The sequence below is a fragment of the Tursiops truncatus genome, chromosome 13 (genome assembly GCF_011762595.2).
Source record: "Tursiops truncatus isolate mTurTru1 chromosome 13, mTurTru1.mat.Y, whole genome shotgun sequence".
NCBI classification, from domain to species: Eukaryota; Metazoa; Chordata; class Mammalia; order Artiodactyla; family Delphinidae; genus Tursiops; species Tursiops truncatus.
The window spans coordinates 86,109,266-86,132,707 of record NC_047046.1 but is presented as its reverse complement, the minus strand read 5'-3'; the positions used below and the strand labels follow the sequence as shown (position 1 = coordinate 86,132,707).

The following is a 23,442-nucleotide window of genomic DNA, read 5'->3' as shown; positions in this document are numbered from 1 at the left end:
ATATACTGACTAAACATCATTTATCGTCAGAAAAGCTTACTTTATTCTTAGGACATTTATTCGTTAAGCTTTATAAAGAGAAGGAAACAGCATCCCAGTGTCCCCAAACCAAATCTGTGATGTCAGCAGCGAGCCGAAACTCCAGCTGTCACAACCAACCGAAGCGGCAGCTCTCACCACTGCTGCTGGTGGTCAGCACGGAATCCTGCTCCGAGAGCGGGCCTATGGTCAGGTTGGCAGACGTCACCGTGGGCTGCAAGGACAGGCCTGAGATGGGCTGGAGGACCACACTGGCCGGGACTGTACTGTCTGGTGTCTGAAGGGAGCTGTGCTGCGGGGCCAGGCCGGGCTCCACGGTCGGCTGTGGGGCAAGCAGGTTACCCTGCTGTAGCGTCTGCTGCAGGACGCTTGGGTCAATCTGAAAGCACAGAGGTTGTTGTGATGGAAATTTCACGCTGAGTGTGACTCAGACCATCTGAAAGCACAGAAAAGCCTGGTGGGCGTCGCACCTGTAGCGTGATATTATTAATGCTGGAAGCGTCGATCCCAGAGATTTGAACACTGGGTGCAACCAGGTTAGCAGCCAACTGTAACTGTATGCCCTCGAGGGTGGCCAGGCTTCCGTCTGTCAGAGACACTGTCCAGTCGCCACCAGCTGCAGAGGAAGAACAGGAATGACTGCGTACCAGACACTTTCTCAAACAGGAAAAACGCACTGGGTTTCTAAATACAGAAGTTCTAAACACATACCGACATGACCTAGTTAACAAACACTAATATTTACTTTACACAGGCACACACATATCTAATTTAATCATCACAAAACAAACCTTGTGAAATAGAAAATAATATTATCCATTTTAAACACATCAGGAAACTAGGCTCAAAGAGATCACACTGATCAGCCCAAGATTTAAAACAACGCTGTTATTTTGTCTTATTATGCTTTGATTGCACCATGGGCCATGGAACTGGAAGAAAGCCACTTAAGATGCCCAGTAGCTACGAACAGTTGCTGCGTTATTTGTGAGTGCACAGAAAACCCAACTGACTAAAATTTAATGCTTTTCAAATACTGTGTGACCCAAGAGCAATTGGATAACTCGTATATGAGAAGCAAGGTTCACGGGTAGCTATAAATTACGTCTCGCTATTAAGTTTGTGAGAATACTAAAAAAGAAACAGGTTTAAGCCCATCAAACTAAACAAAGAGCTGAAGCCTGAAATGCAGAAGTGACGTTAGAAAGAATGGGAAACGGAAAGGCAGCTGCGCCTGGAAGTCAAGACTTCAACCTCCCGCGACCTCGCGGGAAACCCTCAGGAAGGGCAGTGTCCTGAGGCTGAAGGTCGCGCCCCCCACCCCACCCCCCGCCCCCGTCCCGGCGTCCACAGCCCTGGTGCCTGTCAGCCCTACTCACCGGACACGGAGGCGGGAAGGACGGCCTGGCCCAGCAGGCCCTGCTGCAGCAGACTCTGGTCCAGCTGCCCCGCCAGCACGGGGCTGTTCATGATGAACACGCTGGGGTCGGAGGAGGGCGGAGGGGGCGCGCTCACGGGCTGCGGCCCTTCCGGCGGCCCCCGGGGCCCAGGCTTCCTGGCTTTCTTAGGGTCCGGTTTGTAGTGAAACTGCATGTGAGTCTTCCTCCGCCCGGACGTGCGGAAACGCAGCTCACAGTGGGGACACTTGAACGGCTTTGCTCCTGTGTGCAAACGCATGTGGACCTTCAGGCTCCCCTTGGTGGAGAAGGCGTTGCTGCAGACGTGGCAGCTGAAGAGCTTCTGACCTGGGAGAAGAGACCGTGCGTCAGCGGGCTGGCCGGGTCGCCCCCGTCGGCCAGCGGCCTGGCTGCCACCACGCTGCGTCCACCATCCCCCACGCTCCCCGGGGCCCCTCGCTCCGGAGGGCCGGTGGCTGGAAAACTTAAAAGTAAGCGAAGTTCACTGTCGAGGATCCGAATTCAGTCTTTCCACGACACGGAGGCACACCAAGCCCTGCCGGAAGCGGGGACCCGCCCTGCATCTCGGGCTCCGCTCCCTGATTTTACGAAGCGTGAGCTCACGCCTCACCGGTCTTCTCCGCTGACAAAGGGGCGCCTGAGCTGCCAGCACAGGTGGAAGCCGCCCGGCAGACTGCGCTCCGGGCGCACGTGCCCAGCTCCTGGGGCACCAAGTCCTCTAACACACGCGTGCTGCGGGGTGAAGAAGGCCCGGCAGGCGGGGCTGGGCGCGGCGGCAGGGCCCCGGGACTGGCGGCGCCTGCTCCCCTCGCGCTGCTCGGGCCGCAGAAGTCAGCTGAGGGGGGCCCTGGAAGGTGTCTTCCCAGAGATTCTCTTCCTAGTCCTGATGCCCGGGAGCCCACACGGAGGCTTGGTGCGCAGGAGGCGTCCTTAGGGTGGCCGGCACCTGCCGCGTGAGCTACCACGCGAGACCCGGGACACAAAGCCACTAAGCGGGTCCCTCCTGACCCTCGGCAGTGCCCAGGGCTGCAGGGGAGGGTCAAGCACAGATCCTAAGGAAACAACAGAAGAACTGTCCGTAGAATAGGCAGCTGAAGGACTTCGTGTATCTGTTTACCTAATTCCACACACGAACCCATCAGAAAAGAATCACAGGACTTTACGCCTATGTGTGAAATTCCACTTGTACTCCCTTGGTCAATTCTGCTTACGGCCAAAGCTTCAGAGTGTAAATTGGTTTGACAGTCATAATCCTACGCGTCCTCACGACGCTAACGTTTACTCCGTGTTTACCAGGTGCCACTTTTACTTTTCTAGGCAATTTAAACCGGGGGGTGGGGGGAGGGTACTCGTGTTTGCCCCATTTTCTGCATGACGGATGGGCGGGTCAGAGAAGTAGCTCACAAGTGAGGACAGACTCCAACCGGGCAGAGGCCCAGGGCCGCCTCCTCGCCCACGAGGGCGCACCGTGCACAGTCAAGAAGCGGAGGTTGAGCACGCTTCACTTAGGATGATTAACCTTCAGTTCCTCACGTAAGATGAAGAAAATGGCCATGAAATTTGGACGTTAATTGTTTTCCTTTATCAGATTTTCCCCCCACAGAAACAGAATTGCTACCTGGTAAGTGTAATCAGATTTGTGAAATCCCCAGTTTTCACAGAATTTCAACAAACTGAAACTCTGGCCTGAATGAGACTAAGAGGTAATCTTTCTAACACAGGTATTTAACTCTGAGTAAGACAACTTACAACGCCACATCTGAGACCTAGATCCTTTCCTTTGGTGTCAGAGATCACTTTCTCCGTGTTGGGAATCACAAATCTTCTATATTCATTTCTTCATGGTTCCTGATTTTTAAGCTTTGTTTCATCTTGAAAGTATGTGTGCAAAAAAAATACATAGGAACAAGTATAAAATGCTGTCGGAAGGCACCTACCAACAGTGCAGGTGTTTGCTCTTACCTGTGTGAGTCTTCACGTGGCAGTCCAGGGTAGATTTAACAGTGAAACTCTTCCCACATTCATCGCATTTATATGGCTTTTCTCCAGTGTGGATTCGAACATGCCTAGCCAGAAAGCATTTGCAATTAAGTGTCTTTCTTTTTAACTTTATACGCAATTTACAAACAACTTCATGATTTAAAATTTATAGCTATCCATATAAATAAAAATTATGCGTGACTATGTACTGAATAAATTTAGCAATACAAAACTTTTAAGCTTCACTCTATATAAATAACACCATAAACAAATCCACAACAAAGTAATCTGCAAGACCAATGAAAACAAGGCTAACTTTCCTGAAAACCAAAGAGAATCTTACAAATCAGCAGTAAGACAAGAAATATCACAGCAGAAAAACAGGCAACACACAGGCAGCGTAGAGAAGAAACACACGCACCCAAATGCCACATGAAAAGGTATTCCCCAGCCTCAGAATTTAAAAAGAGCAAGTTAAAATGACAAGCCATCCCTTTCCCATCTGTCTGATGATGACCCACTGTCGGCTGGGTGGCCTAGGAGCAGGTGTTCAGAGGCTGGGGGATGTAAACGGCACAGCCCTCGGAGGCCAGTGGGTGTGTCCATCAGCACTGACCCCGGGCACCCACACAGGTGCACACAGAGCACAGGACAGTGGGGCTGGCCTAGTGATTCCACACTGAAAACTAGGCAGTCATCAACAGGGGTCTGGGATGCCCACACGACAACAAGACGTCGCCGTGAAGGATGAAAGAGGTGGGCGGGTACTGACAAAGCTGTCTGAGACCCCACAATATGTAACAATTAAACCGAGACCAGAATTGCATAAGTTAATGCTGACGTATGAGTAGACATTTCTGAAAAAACGCACAGAAGAAACTGCTAATAGCGCTTGTCTCTGGGCTTGTCTATGAAGGCTCTCCCTTCATAGCCTCCTCCGCTGTTTTCGGTCCTGGCTCGCTTCACCAGGACGTCTGTCCAGTACGCAGTGCGGGCAGCTGAGCCTCGCACGATTGTTAAATGAAGGACAGAGGAGAAGGCAGGCCGGCTGCCAGGCCGCAGCAGGCTTCTCGTTTCCAGGGGCACCTGCCGCCTCGCCCCCTCACGGGGGTGCAGGGTCAGCAGTCCCGCCTCCGGGGCGCACCTCTGGGCCCGGCGGGCTGCTCGTCAGCACCACCCGCCGGCTACGCGCTGCAGACCTTCTCAGCGGCGCGACGATGCCCACGGGGCTGCCCAGCAGGACGCCCTCGTCCGCGATTCACACCCCTGCCTCCCACTGGGGCCCTGCCCCGCCCCGCACCCAGCGTGTTGCTCCCTTGCGGCCACCGCCCGGTCCTCTCCTAGCTGAGGGTTCCAGCGTCTCACTCCCGGCCTCGGAGTCCACATGCTGTCATCTTCTTAGCTCGTTCCTCCTCCCCACCCGCCGGGACACGACGCCATCTCGGCTCCGCGCCCAAGCCTGGCCCGGCCTTGCCCACTGCCCCTCGCCCGTCTACCCGTCCCTCTCTCACTGGCACATGCCCCTTCCTGCCCGGCAGGAATACAAGGGCAGGCGTTACTAGCTGCGCTCACGCGAGGAGCACTTCCAGCCTAGCAGCTTCCGGGCAGCCTGTCTGCCCTCCCGTCACATGCAGGGCTCTGTGCGACAGAGAGGGACAGGAAGACGCCTCTTTGGTTTTCTGAAGCAGCCGGCTCTCTTATTACCCGTCTTGAAATCCCGACAGCTCCTCCGTTCAATCACCCTCTACCTTTTACCCAGCAGTTCCACCTCCTGAAGCAAAAGACGAGCGCCCCCCCGGCCCCACCCCGTAAACGAAAATCCTCCAAATGTTTTAAGAGAGTGCTGTACTTCGGCCTTCTTTCCTGGAGCCCGTCTGTCAGCTGCCCTCCGCCACTCTGCCAGACCGCACGTCGATCACCGCCTCGCGGCTGATGTGGACTCGACCCCCAGCGCTCGGGCCACCTCCCCGTGTGATGGAGCCTCGCGCCATACAGACCGGTCGCCCTGTGGGGCGGGCAGGAACCCGCTGCTGTTCTGAGCGCCTACAAGGCTGGGCTCAGCGCCACATCTTCCTCAGGAGATCATTTTTAATTCTTTTACTGCTACCACCGTCACACAGAAATAAGCACAAACACCCACAGAGCAAGCAGACTTCTAGCTAACGTGCTCAATGAGCTCGCAAGGAAGCCTCCAAACGCACACGGGCCTGCAACCAGGACTCAAGAGAGGAAGGAGCCACTCAGAAGGCGTCAGCACGGGTTGCCGAGGAGCGCGCAGACCGCACGCCCACCCCCGGGGCAGCGGGCCTGCACCGCACCTGACCAGGTCGCTGGGCTTCTTGAAGCTCTTGGGACAGTAGGAGCAGCAGTTGGCGTGCTTGGGCTCAGCCTCCAGCTCCGCCTGCCTGTCCTTCATCTCGCTGACGCGGTCCTTCTCGGCGGCCGACTGCACCAGCACCTGCTCTGAGACGGTGGCGCTCTCCTGCGGCCCAATCTTGGCCAGCTGCGCCGTCTCCTCCTCTGTGAAGGTGATGACCTCGGGACGAGCCTTTCTACACACGTTTCTTTCAGAACTGTCTTCCTCTTCCTCCAGACCCATCTCTAAACAACATGTAGGAAAAAGGATCAAATCCTAATAAAAAACTAAATGTAACAGAACAACTAAAACAAAACATTTAACTTAAATATGTAAGGTTAAAATTAGCAACTCAATGAGGCTATATTTGGGATGGTAAAGGGTTTTTTCCCACCACTGTCTATTGAGAAGCTGGTCAGGGTGGAAAGGCCATGCCTCGGGGGAGGGGTCACTGCCAAGGGCAGATGCCCTGGCTGACGGTCTCCGCCAGCCCTGCCAGCAGGCTGGCAGTGGGCTCTGAACGGGTCAGTGTCCGCACAAGTCAACAGTGCTCATACACACAGACGTTCATTTATCAACACGGACACAAAGTGAATTAGCGTAAGAGGACGAGCAGCCCGAAGGAAGAGACCAAACTGATAACTGGCAAACAGCCGCCAATTAAAAAGACTCACTGAAAGGAAAGAAAACACTTAAAAAATATGTATGTTGAAGTATTCTCTCAGTGAAATGTGAGGATATATTTACATCCATTAAAAAGAAAGAATAAGCTGCTGTTAAAATGTAACCGAGAAGGAAAAAAAGGTTTGGCTGGGGACAGGGGACAGGGGGACTTTATTATTGCACAGATGGCTAAAAAAGTTTTTTAAAAAACAGTAGAGACAGTAACTAGCAAAACGGACGGCGGTCAGAGCCAAAACAGTGAACTAAAAACTGACGGATGGCCCTCGAAGTCGCACCCCCATCTCAGCACGCTCACTCCGCCAGCACCAACGGTGTGAGGTGCACAGTGCCGGCTGCAGCACTGACAGGAGCCCAGGCCCCAGGACACCGTGTAAACTATCGATAGCGTAACTCACGCTGCACATGGAACAAGGTCGTTTAAAAGATTTAGAACGCTGTGCACTGGCGCCCTGTGTCAGGATCTATGCAAGGTGCACGTTCCGCCCCTGTAATTTCACTCTGGAACTTGCTAAGAAGAAATCATCTCACAGGTACAAAGAGCATAGGCACAAAATCCTCCTGGGATTCCTATACTTGGGGTGGGAACTGGGCCCATCAGCTCGTCTACCGCTTAAGTCAGCTTCACGGTATCTCGTGTCGATCAGATGAGAATGTGCGTGGTGAGTAAGCACAGCGCCGAGGGTTAGGGCCCCCTGACCGCCAGCTCCTCCTGTTACACTGCAGCACTGGGCAGCCACTGCGCATCCAGCAACAGGAAACCGTGTAATGAAACACAGCAGAATTCCGTGCAGGCGTTAGAACTGATGCACACCCGTGCTCACTAATACCAAATTCGCCTGTAATGAACACCCATGCACGACAACACTGCATGTAACGTGCTTTCCTATCAGGGAATTCAGGTCCACCTACGCGTGCGTACATGCATGCGTGGGCGACAGCCTGCCCTGTGCGGGGACGCTGGTATTTTGGTGCCTGGTGACCAGTGAGGTGAGAAGTTCTCCTCTTCGTGCCTCCCGAATCTTTCTTTCAAAGAGCAAATTATGATTGCTTTCATAATCAGAAAATGAAATAAGTTAATATACTGGTACAAATCACCTCTGCAATGAGTTAATCACTAAGTTTCAGCATCGGCTGATGATAAACCTGAATCAACAAAGGGACCACACCTCCTCCTTCTGCCTCTCCCGGTGCTGACCCAGCCGAGGGGACTGTCTGGTGCCTCTTCATGTGCTTTTTACAATGGACTGTGGTTCGGAAGCCCTGCTCGCAAAACGGACACTTGTAGGGCTTCATGCTCATGTGCGTGGCCGTGTGCCTGGTGAGGCTGCCGTTGGTTGTGAAGGAAGCGTTGCAGACGCTGCAGCTGAACGCCTTTTCTCCTGCGACAGCAGAGACGGGGTCAGAACACGTTCGTTACCTGAAAACCGCACGCGGTCAAAGCAAAGATGCGCTCAACAAGCTGCAAAACCGAAGAGCATGTACTTGCTGTGGTCTCCAATTTTTAGGAATAGAGGGTCTTTCAAGAAGGTTATTTTAAGAAGACGGACGGTCATAATGAAGCAGACAGATCATACTAAGCCCTGACAAGATGTGAAATCATTGCTGGTGGACAAGGAAAATGGTGCGGCCACTCTGGAAAGGCCATTCTGGTTTGGTAAACCCCAAGGTTTAAACAGTTATCGTATGACCAAGCAAGTCCACTCCTAAACAGAGAAGCAAAAGCTTGCATCCACACAGAAACGCACAAAACGTTCACAGCAAGATTATTCCTGATAGCCAAAAACCGGCAACACCTCAGCTGTCCAACAGCTGATGAGCGCACAGGCAGAACGTGGTTTCTCCACACAGTGGACTACTGTTTGGCTATAAAAATAAGTGTGACACATGCTACAACGTGGGTGGACCTTGAACACGTGCTGAGTGAGGGAAGCCAGTGACAAAAGGCACCGTGTCGTATGGTTCCGTTTACAGGAAGAGCCCGGAACAGGCAAAACCACACAGACAGGAAACAGGTCAGTGGTTGCCTGGGGCTGGGGGCCCTGAGGGGTGTGATGAAAATGCGCTAGAATTCATATGCTCTAGAATCACGTATGGTTTTCCACGTGTTTACGTCCAGTGCGAGGGAGACAATGACCTGTGTGTGTCTTCTCGTGGGACTTGAGGACCCCAGAGGAAACGAAGCCACGTCCACAGAGCTTGCACTTGTAGGGCTTCTCCCCGGTGTGTGACCGCACGTGCTGCTTCAAGTGGCTGGACTTCTTAAAGCCTTTGTTGCAATAGTCACATCTATACACACAACACAGACCACATTAATTCACAGCCTGATCACAAATGCAACACCTGAAAAGGGAAGAAAAGCAAACACGCTTCACCAGCAATCAGTAAACCATCAGGCCTAACCGTTACAGAAACCAGGTGTGCTTCCAACACTTAGAACACTGAGATACTAGCGAGAAAAACTTGTTAGATCAAATTCTGCTCCGACTGCACCCTTAAACATATTTTATTATTTCAAAGTTAGTAAAACCTACAGCAGTTCTCCAGGAGAAATAAAATTTGATTAACTACAAACTATTCCTTTAAACATAACAGGGAATTTATCATGTGCTACTTTCTTTACCAAGTCATAAGATGCTGCAAACCCTTCCGCTGCATGAGGGTCAGAATCACCTGAGTCTAGACACTTGGAAATGTCAGTTCGTATACTCTTTAGCTGATAAAATACTTTACCAAACAGATGCTACTAGAGCTATTTTGAATAATATATAAATATGTAGTGTTATTTTCCTCTCAGTTGTTATGAAATATATTAAAATTAAGGATGAAACAATTATAAATTTCAAAATTCCTATTCACATATTATTAAAAGTTTTTTAAAATTCTGAAAGCTTATTCCATTTTATTTCCCTATTTTTTCCATTTCCAGGTTTTAATCTGTGATAGAAAGGTACACAGAGCACACAGCTCGGCACACAGCAGCAAGGTCTTAATAAGTGGTGAATGAACGAATGGGGAATGAATGAATGGCCAGAAGTCCAGGAATGCCCAAGCAGATGTCACAAAGGAATCACAAGAAAACATTACACTAATCTCACTTAAAAATACCCGTGCAAGATCCCAAATTAAACATTAACAAACAAATACTTGTTGAATAAATGGAAGTGTGACTTAAGTATCAGGAGGTTATATATAAAACACACAAAGAGCCGTGGACAAAAAGGCACGATATAAATTCAAGTTATTTCTGAAAACACGGTAACAGCGGCCTAGAGTGGGGACAGGAAGCTACAGCAGAGTAGTTTATGGGTACACGCTGCTGCGTCCAAACCCTGCCCATGTCACTTATTAGCTGTAGAAGCTTTAGCAAGTGAGTCTCTTTTGTCTCAGATACTTTCTTTATAAAATGGGGGTGACGACAGGACCTGTTTCCCAGAGCTTTTGTGAAGCTGCAGGAACGGTGCAGGTGGGCACTGGGCGCAGCAGGACGGGCTGCAGCCCAAGTGCGCGCACCCGGAGGAGCGTGCGTACCTGTAGGAGCGTGCGTACCTGTAGGAGCATGCGCACCCAGAGGAGAGCGCGTACCCGTAGGAGCGCGCGTACCCGTAGGAGCGTGCGCACCGGAGGAGCGCGCGTACCCGTAGGAGCGTGCGTACCCGGAAGAGCGCGCGCACCCGGAGGAGCGCGCGTACCTGTAGGAGCGCCGGCTCTGCTCCTCGCTGTCGTCCAGGAACGGGGGACGTGGCGCCTGCAGCCCCAGCTCCTGCTGGGGTGACTCCTGAACCAAACGACTTGTCTAAAACATAGTAGAAGCACAGAGCAGACTGCATGAGCATCTATGAATGAATACAAACACCGAACAACTAAGGATAAGAACACTCATAAATGTGGATTTAAAAGGGAGAAACCCCAATTAGGTTGTTGCAATCATTTGGGCCAAATTAATAACAAAAATCATCTATACCAATTTTAATGAAGAAATACTTATTTTATTTTCCATTAACTTGCTTTAATCTTTCTTTTTTTTTTTTTTTTTTTTTTTTTTGCGGTACGCGGGCCTCTCACTGTTGTGGCCTCTCCCATTGCAGAGCACAGGCTCCGAACGCACAGGCCTAGTGGCCATGGCTCACGGGCCTAGCCGCTCCGCGGCATGTGGGATCTTCCCGGACCGGGGCACGAACCCGTGTCCCCTGCATCGGCAGGCGGACTCTCAACCACTGCGCCACCAGGGAAGCCCAATCTTTCCATATTTTTTATGTCTATTAAGAGACTACTCTTTCATCTGCTCTATTCTTACTGAGAGTGAAAACGCCCTGCTTTCTTAAAATACTAAGTCCCCTCGCTTGTCACAAAATCACAGGGGGAGAAAGCATGTTCCCAGCCCAGGAGCAGCAGGCCTGGAGACAGCAGCCCCTTAACTCAACACCTTCCGGCCACAGGTGGTGCAGCCCAGGGACTGGGCAAAGATCTGCAGGAAACACCCACGTTCAGTGGACAGAGCACAGGCTGACCTTCAGGACATGGGGGACAGGCACAGGAGAGGCCAGAACAGTGGAGAACCTGCCTGCGTGCACGCGTTTCCCGTGGCTTCCAGGACCCGCCCCGAAAAGCCACAAGTGAGCGGGTGTGCAGTCTTGCTCAGAGGGCCGAGTGAAGGCAAGCCACAGAGATGCATGCCCCCCACCACCCAGATTCAGCGCCTACTGTCAATTATGCAGCTTCGAGCTGGGAAAACGTGCTCTGAAAATTTCACTGGAGGGTCCAGGTCCTCCACTTGGCAAAAGTTACCCACAGGGTCTTTTAAAGAGAGAAAATAAGGACTTCCCTGGTGGCGCAGTGGTTAAAAATTCTGCCTGCCAATGCAGGGGACACGGGTTCGAGCCTTGGTCCGGGAAGATCGCACATGCCGCAGAGCAACTAAGCCCTGTGCGCCACAACTACTGAGCCTGTGCCCTAGAGGCCGCGAGCCACAACTACTGAAGCCCGCACACGTAGAGCCCGTGCTCTGCAACAAGAGAAGCCACCGCCATGAGAAGCCCGCGCACCGCAACCAAGAGTAGCCCCCGCTCGCCACAACCAGAGAAAGCCTGCGCACAGCAATGAGGACCCAACGCAGCGCCCCAAAAATTAAAAAAGTAAATATTAAAAAAAAGAGAGAGAGGACTTCCATGGTGGCGCAGTGGTTGAGAGTCCACCTGCCGATGCAGGGAACACGGGTTTGTGCCCTGGTCTGGGAAGATCCCACATGCCGCGGAGCGGCTGGGCCCGTGAGCCATGGCCACTGAGCCTGCGCGTCTGGAGCCTGTGCTCCGCAACGGGAGAGGCCACAGCAGTGTAGAGGCCCGCGTACCGCAAAAAAAAGAGAGAAGAGAGAAAACAATTGATTTGCCAATCATTTTCACCACTACTGAAAGATTTCCAAAAATGGCAAAATCAATACCAAAACAAAAACTTAAATGCCTCCAACTTGACTAAGAGAGGAAAATTTTAAATGATGCATTTAAATATGTATCTTTAGTATGTCAGCCTTCATTATATTTTCATTCTAACATGTTTCTTTAAGATTCCACATATTAAAATGCTTTGGTTTTCTCGCTAAAGCAAGGCGATATCCTTCAGATGTTACTGAAGTCAGTTACACTCTCCTGACTTTCCTGACTTTTAACAGAAAAGGTAAAGCCACATCATGGGAATGAAATCTTAAAACAAAAATGTTTTAAGGAAATAGAAGCCCTATATGATAAACACTGAGGTTTCCACAGGTGATGCAGCAATCTTAAAGTTGCAACAAGTTAACATGCCCTCTTAAGTAAGCAAATTTTAAATAATTACAGTGAAGAATAAGATAGAATCTGCTCAATGATGAGACTTCTGCAATACTCACTACATTAATCGTATCAGAGCTAGGAACCGGAAGTAAGTTCTGCTGATGGAAGCTCGTGGACAGGGCTTGAGACTCCAGTGTGCTGGAATCTTGTAACTGTTGGACCGGTGGAAACTGAGTCTGTTGATTGTATGTATCAGTCACTGTAAAACCTGAAATAAATCAGAAGACATGAGTTCTACAAAAAATAGTAAAGTTACACACACACACACACACACACACAAAACCAAAAAAGGTTGGTTTTACAAATAAAGGTATTTAAAGGAACACGTCTATTTTCTGAACGGGAATCAGGATTATTAGTTTTTACCAGCAGGCTCTAAAGTGATCTGCTCACAGGCAAGAGGCTACGCTCAGCTCCCATCCTTGCAGGGCAGACTGACACACCAGCCACAAATAAGTCCCAGTTTCTACTCAATTACCTTTCCTTGGCTAGAGACCAGGTGTAGAATGGTCATTAAAGTCCCCTTCTGGAAAATCTGAACAGACTACAAAATAGCGTATGCGTGCATGTGTACACACATGCACACGCTACCCACGCAAGACGTTATCTGGTTCGATAACTGGTCATAAATTTCAGAAGAGCACTAAAAGAAACACTCAAGCTTGCTGTAAAGTTAACCCCAACCAGGCGCAGCTCACTGGAGAGCCCCGGGTAAGGCCCACCACTGACCCTGTGACAGACCCGCTGGCTCGAAGGGCTGCGGCGGGGGAGCCTGCTCCTCGTACTGGCCCACGTGCCCTTCCAGAGTGTGCTGCGGGACCACAAGCCTGTCTGAAGACAAGAAGCACAGACGAGGGCGGAAAATTCGTAAACCCGGAAGCTGCTTCACATCTACCAACCTGTCCAAAAGGATGCTTCGGTGAGTTTCCAAAAAGCAGCCTCCTTGTTTGGAAAAGACAGTAGGAAGACAATTCATACAGAGGGTACAAACTTACATATGTTGGCTAAAAAGCACAAAACCCTGCTCACAGACCAAATACTTCTTGGGACACCCATAAAGTAAACAGCAAGCTGACCGGCCAACCGTTTGTCAGGCCCGCAGGGGGCCGGAAGCCTGAGCCGACTCTGTCACTGAGCTCACTGTCCCCCTGGTGAGCCGGCATCTTTCTGCAGCGAGACCTCCCCGCAGGAGGCAGCGCGCTGGCCGAGGGGCCTCAGCTCCCGCAGCCAGCGGCACCCAGTCCACGGCCTCACGCTGGGAAGTCCGGGAGCCATGCACCAGGACACGCGTGATCACGCAGATGGGCACTCAGTGGAAACCAAAGACTCTCTCGCGGTAGGCTCAGGGGTGAAAGTGGGTGACAAGCAGCACGTATCGGAAGGTCCCATTTCTACGATTCTAAATGCACCGCAGACTCTCTCACGCTCAGACACATGGCACAAACTGCGCTTTAAAAGGCCAGGGACGAGAGGGCCAGCGGGGATTGGAGTACAAAGGGCTGCAAAACTCCTGAGAGTTAAAAGCCCTGAACCGCTCACCTTCATCTGCTTCCAAAGGCTGCCCCGCCATCTGCTGGCCGAGCCCCGTCTCCACGCCGGCGGGCGGCCCCAGGTCCAGCACGGCCCCGGGGTTGTCGGCCACGGCCTCAGCGGTCGGCTGCAGTGCGGCGTTCTCAATCTCCACCTGCACCTGGGTGGGCACGTGCATGCCCTGCTGGTCCACGGCGCCGTCATCTATCGGGCAGGCCTGCTGGTGCTGCCGGAGCTGCTGGGCAAGCTCAAATCTTCAAAAAATGGACAACAGTCCGCAGCGTCAGCTGCTGTCAAACACCGCGGGCACGCGAGGTGCGATTTATTCAGTGACAGTTTTCATTTTAAACTGTTTCACTTTGAAGTCGCGGCGGCAATCCAGTTGAGAGTTAAACACTACAAATAATCTGAAAGAAAACCCCCGTGCCCTTATCTCTAAGTGCTTTCACAGACCATAGGGGCCGGAAGGCAACAAGGATTTTTCAAAATCTGAACGATACAAAAGATGCCACGTTTCAAAGCTAAACTCTCCCAATTCAAATTCTGTGATGAGCTGAGGTGTTCAAAACAAGAACTGCATGAGATGAGGCAGCGTCTTGACAGACTGCTTTCAGTGTTACACACACACGTGGGAGAGACGGGACCATCGTGCAACCTGCCAGGCCGTGTGCGGCTCACTGACCAGTGGGCCACAGGCGGCAGAACCTGGACCACGAGGCATGTGGCTGCGATGGTTTTCTGCAAAATCATTATTCCTGTTAATATTACTTTTACGTGTACAAAGCATACCTGGCATATTATCATCAAGGCCAACAATTTCTCTTTCAAAGAGAAAAATGAACAATGAATTCAGTGAATGAACAAAAACACTGGGGAAAAAACAAACAAAAACCCAGGTCAAACAATGATCTGATTAACAGGCTGTACAGTATCTCAGCCACGAAGGGGCTACTCCAGTCAGACTCACACAAGCTCTACCGGACGCTGGATGCCAGAATCACGTGAATCTGCTGATTCAGAATTCCATTCTGAGTTCCAAACAAAGTCTTTCCTCTTCATTTTCTGATATCAAAAACAGTCACTTGGGCTTCCCTGGTGGAGCAGTGGTTGAGAGTCCACTTGCCGACGCAGGGGACACGGGTTCGTGCCCCGGTCTGGGAAGATCCCACGTGCCACGGAGCGGCTGGGCCCGTGAGCCATGGCCGCTGAGCCTGCGCGTCCGGACCGGAGCCTGTGCTCCGCAGCGGGAGGGGCCACAGCAGTGAGAGGCCCGCGTACCGCAAAAAAAAAAAAAAAGTCACTTCTCGACTACTTTTACTGAGGGGGGGGAACAAAAATGTACTGAAAAGCAGCAAAGGAAAGAACACGCACTGTCACACCTCCACCACAGGGTGACTGTACAGCGGTGCCGTGGGTTCACGGGGTCCTCTCCACCACCCTGAAGGAGAGGAAATGTGCCCTCTGTTGTGACTGGTGGAGCCTTGTTTTCTGTTTGTTTGCCTGGGTGTTTTCACAACTCTTACTACAGCGACTTTTTATTTTTAATGTAAGTGTATATGGCATTTTAGGAATTCCCAAGACTTCAAACAAAGGGATCAAACGACTGGAGCTGCTGCCTGCTCGCAGGCAGGTTCACAGTACACGCCATCTATAAGATAAACCCCCAACTCTGCAATGACAGACCTACCCGTCCTTACGCTGCCACCTGAAAGTCACGCACACTCTCCCCTGGCGTAAGCATGGCACGTGTCCCTCAGCGGAACCCTGGACAAGCAGTGGCCAAAGCAACACTCCACTGACAGAAATGACCCGGCTAAAAACAGCTGACCCTCTTCCCAGAAATTACAGCACTGGCCTCTTGAGCCTGTAAACTGAACTCCCACCACCACCACAAAAGCACACTGTGAAGGCCGGGCGTCTTGCAGAGAGGCGTCATTCACCATGCTCTGCGCAAGCTGTGGCCGCGCCCCATTTCTCTTGGCAGGGGGGCAGCAGTGCACGCTCTGAGCGTCTCCGCCCCCATGAACTCCCCAGCCCCTGAATGCGTGTGAAGCACAGAGCTTCCTCCATAAAATGCAGCCAAGTATAACTGGACATATAATTGGCAAGAGTCCCCTAACTGACACCACCAATCTCACATTCCCTAGATGGTCTCGAGAAGCACTTGAACTCCTCGGCTACGCGATCAGCCGTACCAAAGTCGAGGAGAGTCAATTCTGTCAAGTGTGCTTCGGCAGCCAGAGGGATGAAACCAGAACACCATTTCTCCGAGTTACCTTATTCTATCAGTTGGGAGTTCTGTTTGGTAGGTAATACCTGGACAGAGACATCCGGGTTAAAATATGGCTCAAAGGTAAACATTCTAGGGCAGAAGGCTAATATTCTTTCCTGGTAAGCCTGGTAACTCTTGTTCTCAAAGTCTCCTAGGAGGTGGTCATGGTCACCTTGTCCATGCTTTCCGTCACAATACAGAATTCTGTGGCTTCACAGAAGCACCACTGAATAAGCTCCAGACACAGTCAGAAATGCGTCTCTGTAAGGGCTCGTTGGGTCCCCTCCATTTACAGATGAGGCAGCCCTCTAAGCAAGCAAAAATCTAAGTTAGGGCTTCCCTGGTGGCGCAGTGGTTGAGAGTCCGCCTGCCGATGCAGGGGATACGGGTTCGTGCCCCGGTCCGGGAAGATCCCACATGCTGCGGAGCGGCTGGGCCCGTGAGCCATGGCCGCTGAGCCTGCGCGTCCGGAGCCTGTGCTCCGCAGCGGGAGGGGCCACAACAGTGAGAGGCCCGCGTACCGCAAAAAAAAAAAAAAATCTAAGTTAGCTTTAATGATGGATTTATGTGTTGGCTAAAACATATTTTTTTTCTGTCAACAACCTACAATAATTACCATTCAGATAACACTAATGATATGCCTAGAGGGCCCAGAGTTGACCAAGATTTTCTTTTTTGAAACCTTCATTACCTCATTATAGTAGACACTGTCTATCTAGCATTTTATCTACTACTGATTATTAGTTTTAAGAGAGTTTAGAAAGCATTTAGGCCAACACTGACTACTTCAACACTACATTAAAAATAAAAATGATGTGCTTCAGTCTATGGTTCTCAATAGGTCATTAAACACTGATACAGAAGTTTCTTTAGCTCATACACCTCCTGCTAGAAGTAATAATAAAGGGAACAAAGACAACTATTTCTTCAAAACGCTCCCCACCATCATCTGGGAATTGTAAGGATTGTTAAGAAGTGACCATCAGAATCATACCTACCTATGGGTTTTCATGTGCTTTTTGCAATTCAGTGAGGTCTTAAATGTTTTCTGGCAATAGGGACACATATAGGGACGAAGGTCGTTATGGATGCCCATATGTCGCCGTAAGCTACCACCAGTAGTGAAAGCTCCATTACATATCAGACACTTGAAAGATTTAAGTCCAGTGTGCGTTCGGACGTGTGCTTTGAGCACTCCTGCAGAAACAAAGCCTCTTCCACACTGAGAACATTTAAAAGGCTTTTCACCTGTGTGTGATCTAAAAAGAATAAAAATGGTAATGAATAAGCGTCTTACGCTTTCACGCTGCTTTCTAATTTAGAACGCACTCTAGTAATTATCTCACTTGGCCACCCCTTTTCTGAGCTCAGCAGCAGAGAGACTCAGCTCTCACGTCCCCACAACAGGACCTGAGACTCAGCACTCAGGTGGCTCATCTGAAGTCCGGGGCTCGCATACAACCGACACAAAACCAGACCCCACATCCTCTTCTACGTTCTGTCCTCTTCTCATGACCCCTCACTGTCTCTTGTGATCGGGTTTCTATCAATACTTCCTCTTCACTGTTGCTAGCGCCAGGAATTAACCTGATGAATACACCCGAGAAACTGTGAAAGAGCATAATCCTCATGAAACAAACCAAATATTTCTCTGACATGTCCCAGAGATTGCAAATACTGAAATGTAATAGGAGTGAAATATAATAGGCGGTTTGTGGGTAAAACATTTTGGTCAAGACACTGAAGAATGAAAATATCAATTATCAGTAAATACTTTGGGGTCAAAAGTGACATTTTAAATAACAAAAGCTAACACTACCATTCTTAGTATTTCCACAAGTCACCAGATCACTGAGTCACTGTAACTATAAATTTCCATCTCTGAATCTACATTACCTTACCTGATGTGTTGTTTAAGATGGCAAGACTTTTTATAGGCACGATGACAGTAAAAACACTTGTACGGTCTATCTGCTTCATTTACAAAATTATTATTAAAATAACTTTGAAAAAGCTGGTTTCTTGGAATGGGCTGGATAAGACCTACAAACCAAAAGAAAATCAGGAATAATTCACTATCAGTGCTACTAAGAAATGTCAAAAGGCACCTGCTTTACCCAGAAGATAAACATCCCAAGGAGCCAGATTCCAGTGTCGCGACTAATCGCTACGTTAACTGTGTTAGGGACTCGCTATTTAAAGCACACCTATCAGGAAACACTTAAGAGAGTTAATATGAGATAGATATTCTTTTCGACATAAGGAACATTTATATTGTCACAATTACTTCTCCTTGTTCTAGAGCCAATTTTTCATAGATTTCTACATTTAACTTTCTATATGAGCATCTGTTGGCATGCAATTTATATAAGTACATCAACATGCAGGTTAATCAGAGTTTTTAAGTCCCTTATTTGTTCAGTATGAAGACTGTACTCTAGGTACTATAACAAACTCAGACAGAAATGATTCCAACATGACCTTTTGTTCTAAGAAAGTCAGGGTTTTCATAGAAATTTTATTAAAAGAAAATCTGTAAACAGCAAAATTACAACCTTAAATATTTCAGGTTTACATACTTTCAGTGAATAAAGAATGCCCTTAGGTTGACCGTGTAATAAGTATGTCTTGATCAAGCAACTGAATTATTTATGAAATGCAGAACAAACATACACCTGAACCCTCTGAATCACTTAATGTTTACCTGGAACGAGAGGAAGATGTACACTGTCAGTTCTACCTGGGCTGTTTGCTCCTCCTCTCTCCCAGACAGTGCAGCTATCAGCCAAGACTCTGGACTGGCCACACTCCCTGCTCCCTCAGCTGTGCCACTCACTTCCATGCGATGATTACCAACAGGCACCTCCTAACACACTGCTGTCCAGACTGTCCCTAACAGTGCGGGTTACAGCTCGATCCTGTCCCCTAAAACCCGCTTGTTCCTCCCAACTCTCCTAGTTGTACGTAAGGAACCCCATCCGCCTAGTCATGCGGGGGCCGGGGATTCCAGACTTCTGGAGCCGCTCGTCAAGTTTGCCATTTGCCAGTCCTGGAGATCCCACTTTTCCAGTGTTCTTAAACTTGTTTCCTCGTTTCTATTTCCACTGCTATTTCTATTTCGCTTCGCTCGCGTGTGAGACTTAACTGAATGGACCCGCACTTCCTGATGCTGCATGAGAGCTCATTTACTTTTCAAAGAGAATTCAGAACCTCCCTTGTGGGACTTCCCTGGTGGTCCAGTGGTTAAGACTCTGCCCTCCCAAGGCAGGGGGCACAGGTTTGATCCCGGTTAGGGAGTTAAGATCCCACATGCTGTGTGACATGGCCAAAAAATAAAAAAATTTAAAAAAAATACCAGAACCTCCCTTGTGACTGATGTGTGTACAACCCACAGGGCACACACTCGAAGAGCTGCCAAACCTTCTCCCATTTCACAGGGATTCAGGACTGGGGAGACGCATGGGGACCACGCAAAGCCCTGCCCTCCTGGCAGCTCCAGCATCGCTCTACCCTTCACGGCATCGCCCTGCTTTTTCCCAACGACTCCTCTCTCGCGCTCAAGAAGAGAAAACTTCAGTCCCTCAGTCCACCCCACCACCTTCCCCAGGACACATGCGCTAAGTCTGCTGCAGACAGGCTGACACGCCTGGCGCTCAGAGGCAAGATGGCCGTCCAAGGGCCGATTCCCAAACCCAGACGCACGTTCACTCTTCTGCGTGGCTCTGTGTCAGACACGCACCTAGACCAGCCTCCTGAATGTTCTGCTCTGCCTTCTCGTGTCACCAGCAGAAGAATGTCCCTGGCACAGCGCGCCGGGACCCGAACGGCAATTTGCTCAACCACCTCCCGTGGTCTGCCACCGAGAACGGGGCCACCGCGACCACCAGGCCCGGCCTCCTGGCCCCGGTCCCCACCTCTCTCCACACCCACCGCCGGCTTCTCCCCAGGCAGCTCCGTGCTGCGATTCTTAGCGAGCCTCACTGTCCCACCTCCACACGTTGACTCACTTCTGTCCCAGCACTTGTCACTGCTGGTTCTGTTTTCTCTTTCCCCACTCCCTGGGCTACAGCTTCTGGAGCCTGGGGCCTGCCCCATGGTCATAGATGTAGCCCTGAGCCAAAGAGCACTGGCCAGGTAGGACACGTAGATACGATCGAATATACTAATGATCCTGTTCTCAGTGTTTACAAAATCAGAGAAGGAAAGGAAGGAAAGAAGCACGCACAAATTCCAACCAAGGTCGTTGATTCCCGGTCTGACACTCAACCTTTACTGGACACCTACTTTCAGGGAATCATGTTAGATTCTATGAAGAGAACAGAAAACTGAAGTGAGTATTTTCCAAACTGGCAGCCAAAAAGGGTGGCTCCTCTGGTCACTGCGAAGCTTGTGAAACTGTGAACCTCAAATGCTCTGCAAGGAAGGTCCACAGGCAACACATAATAGCAGCTGTTAGGCACAGTTCCCCAGTATCTTATGCAAACAGGTTCAGTAACTATTAGCATAAAGTACCACTTAATTAAAACTGTAGCTCCAAGTAATATCTGATAAGCCATTTTCTTGTTCATTGCTGAACTTAACGGAATGAGTGATTTCTAAGAAAAACACCAATAAAAAAATTTAAAACTCTCCTCCCACAATTAAATTGGGCTGTACAAACGTGAGACATTAATTTTATAGACTTCATCAGACAAGATATACATTAAAAAGCAACACAGGAAAGTGAAATAATTTTAAGCAATTAGTTATATAAATTGTATAAATTCGTGAAAGTACGTAAAGTAAATGAAATTCACAAGGTAATTTTTAAAAAGTAAAAAGCCCTCCTATAGTCATCTTGTATCTGTTTCATAGGGGAAAAAATAAGATATTCACAAATAAGGAAACAAAGTATTGCTTTTGCCATTTCCCACATCAAAAAAAAAAAAAAAAAAAAAGCCGTACTGGGTGCTGGGGGCAGGGCTGTGCAGGGGTTCACTGCCTCCCAGTCAGACCTGAGGTCAGTCAGCAAAGCGGGGTTCCGGGTGAGCACCTCCCTAGCCTGCAGTGCAGACACAAGCTCATCAGACGGCAGAGCCGGGCTGCACCCCTAAGGCTCCAGGCTGCACCCGATTCAGCACCTTCAGAGAGCTCGCCACCCGTCTGCCGCGGCAGGCCCTGACTTCCAGCCTGCACGGAAGCAGCCTGACGCCAGAACCTACCGGGAGACTCCAGACGGGCTGTCTGCGCCAGGCCTTGAAGCTGTGAGCCCTGTAAGGCCCACAGACCATCCTCCTCTCCAAGTCACCCCCATTCTGGTGCAGGGTCCCCCCTCCAGCCCCACTGTTCTCCCAGCTCTTTCTCCTGTGGCTTCTGGAACCTACGTTCCACAGCAAACAAGTTCTCCATCATAAACAGGTCCCATAAACAGAATGTTCAGTTACTCCTTTCTTTTCCGAAACAGCAGGTCTGTGGTCGAGCGGCTGGCCTGGACGCTCCGGCTCCTAAGGCCCCCTCCGAGCCTGAGGAGCTCGAGCCTCCTGTCCCGGCCCAGCTCCGCCTCCCAGCCTGCCTTCGCTTCCTCCCCAGTCCCACCTGCCCTCCACGAACCGAATCCCTTTACCCAGTCCCTTGCCAATACGCTCTTGTGCAAGTCCTCTGGCCCTTTCTCAAATAATTCACAAGATCGTAAAAAGAAAAACAAAAGAATGTGCCCAGTAACACCCCTCAGAGACAACCACAGTGAACGGTTTAGTAGCCACTCTAACAGAAGAGTTTGTAATGTGAAAACATAAGTGGGATCAACCATACACACTGTTCTGGAACTACCTGTCCATACTTCATACATATACTTAACTCTCCAAGTCATTACATATGACATCATCCCCATCACCCTTTGGATGCTGGCAAGGAATTCCACCGTACCAGTGTACCCAGTTCCCTTAATGCACTTCTGGCGGACATCCTGCCTGTTTCTAACTGTACACTACTGCAGGGCTGCAATAAACAATCCAGTATATACAACTGTTACCTTAGTGTCTCCCCGCTAGACACACAATTATAGTCTCTGGGCAGCATCCAGGTATATTTATTTTTAAACAGAACCCCAGATGATTCTGACATCTTTGGGGGGGAGGGGAGGAGTCCCACCTTGAGCTCCTCAGAATGTGAAATAACAGCCTTCATTTTTCTGATGCTTTATTTTTCACGTCTAATAATTTTACAAAGTTCTGTTAAAAAGCTAAGCTAGGGCTTCCCTGGTGGCGCAGTGGTTGAGAGTCCGCCTGCCGATGCAGGGGACGCGGGTTCGTGCCCCGGTCCGGGAAGATCCCACATGCCGCGGAGTGGCTGGGCCCGTGAGCCATGGCTGCTGAGCCTGCGCGTCCAGAGCCTGTGCTCCGCAACGGGAGAGGCCACAACAGTGAGAGGCCCGCGTACCGCAAAAAAAAAAAAAGCAAGATAAATGCACTAATATCAATATGATTAAAACATGAATATAAACTTGGAAGATCAATCATTACAGCGCTGAGGTTTAAAATAATAGATAACCAGGGACTTCCCTGGTGGTGCAGTGGTCAAGGCTCTGCGCTCCCAACGCAGTGGGCCCAGGCTTCGATCCCTGGTCAGGGAACTAGATCCTGCATGTCGCAACTAAGAGATTGCATGCCGCAACTAAGGAGCTGGCGAGCTGCAACTAAGGAGTCCATGAGCCACAGCTAAGGAGCCCGCCCGCTGCAACTAAGACCCTGTGCGACCAAATAAGTAAGTAAATAATTAACTAATTAATTAATTAATTAAAAACAAAACAAAGCCCCACTTTTAATTTAAAATAAATAAATTTAAAAAATAATAGATAACCAAAGCCTGGCTCACTTCGAAGAAAATATTTTTCAAACATCTATGCTCCACAAAAATGGTGGGAGCATACACCATTACACAAACTCACACATACGCACAGTCATATATAGAAAACACAGTGATTTCTTTAAAAAAAAAATAGATATGTCGTATACACATATGATTTGAAAATCCAGAAGCAGCTACAGATCAAAATATTACGATCACCCTGACTCCAATACTTCCCCAGTCTGCACACTGTTTTATTTAAACTTAGTTCTTGAATTTAGAAGAGAAAGCATTTAGAGTACAGTACACCGCATGTCTAGTGAAAACAGCCCCAAGTGCAATGAACTACACGGTATCTGTGTTCAGTAAAGACTAGTGGTGCTCGATGCCAAGATCCAGTGGCCATCTGGGCCCCTGGCGGCTCCTCCACACTCCTGCGCCGGGGGCGCAAGGCTGACGGGTGTGGGAGGAAGTGAGCTTTACTGACCACACCCTGATCCAGAAGTCTGAAGA

General features: G+C 49.7%; 1 protein-coding gene across 15 annotated transcripts in view; it reads right to left on the bottom strand.

Moving 5' to 3' along the window:
* ZNF236 (zinc finger protein 236) overlaps positions 1-23,442 on the bottom strand; it is a 102,436-nt gene that overhangs the window by 24,584 nt on the left and 54,410 nt on the right. For 11 of the 15 annotated variants that reach the window (XM_019937233.3, XM_073790832.1, XM_073790828.1 and 8 more), the window contains 13 exons: positions 18,006-18,147; positions 17,103-17,363; positions 13,842-14,086; positions 13,032-13,133; positions 12,359-12,510; positions 10,131-10,270; positions 8,612-8,763; positions 7,644-7,856; positions 5,756-6,038; positions 3,420-3,523; positions 1,419-1,784; positions 510-655; positions 178-418 (listed from right to left, as the gene is read on the bottom strand). In XM_019937233.3, coding sequence (XP_019792792.2) covers positions 178-418; positions 510-655; positions 1,419-1,784; positions 3,420-3,523; positions 5,756-6,038; positions 7,644-7,856; positions 8,612-8,763; positions 10,131-10,270; positions 12,359-12,510; positions 13,032-13,133; positions 13,842-14,086; positions 17,103-17,363; positions 18,006-18,147 — 2,547 coding nt within the window. The remainder of the gene's footprint in view (positions 1-177; positions 419-509; positions 656-1,418; positions 1,785-3,419; positions 3,524-5,755; positions 6,039-7,643; positions 7,857-8,611; positions 8,764-10,130; positions 10,271-12,358; positions 12,511-13,031; positions 13,134-13,841; positions 14,087-17,102; positions 17,364-18,005; positions 18,148-23,442) is intronic. The other 4 variants (XM_033837849.2, XM_073790830.1, XM_073790829.1 and 1 more) reach the window with 4 other exon arrangements.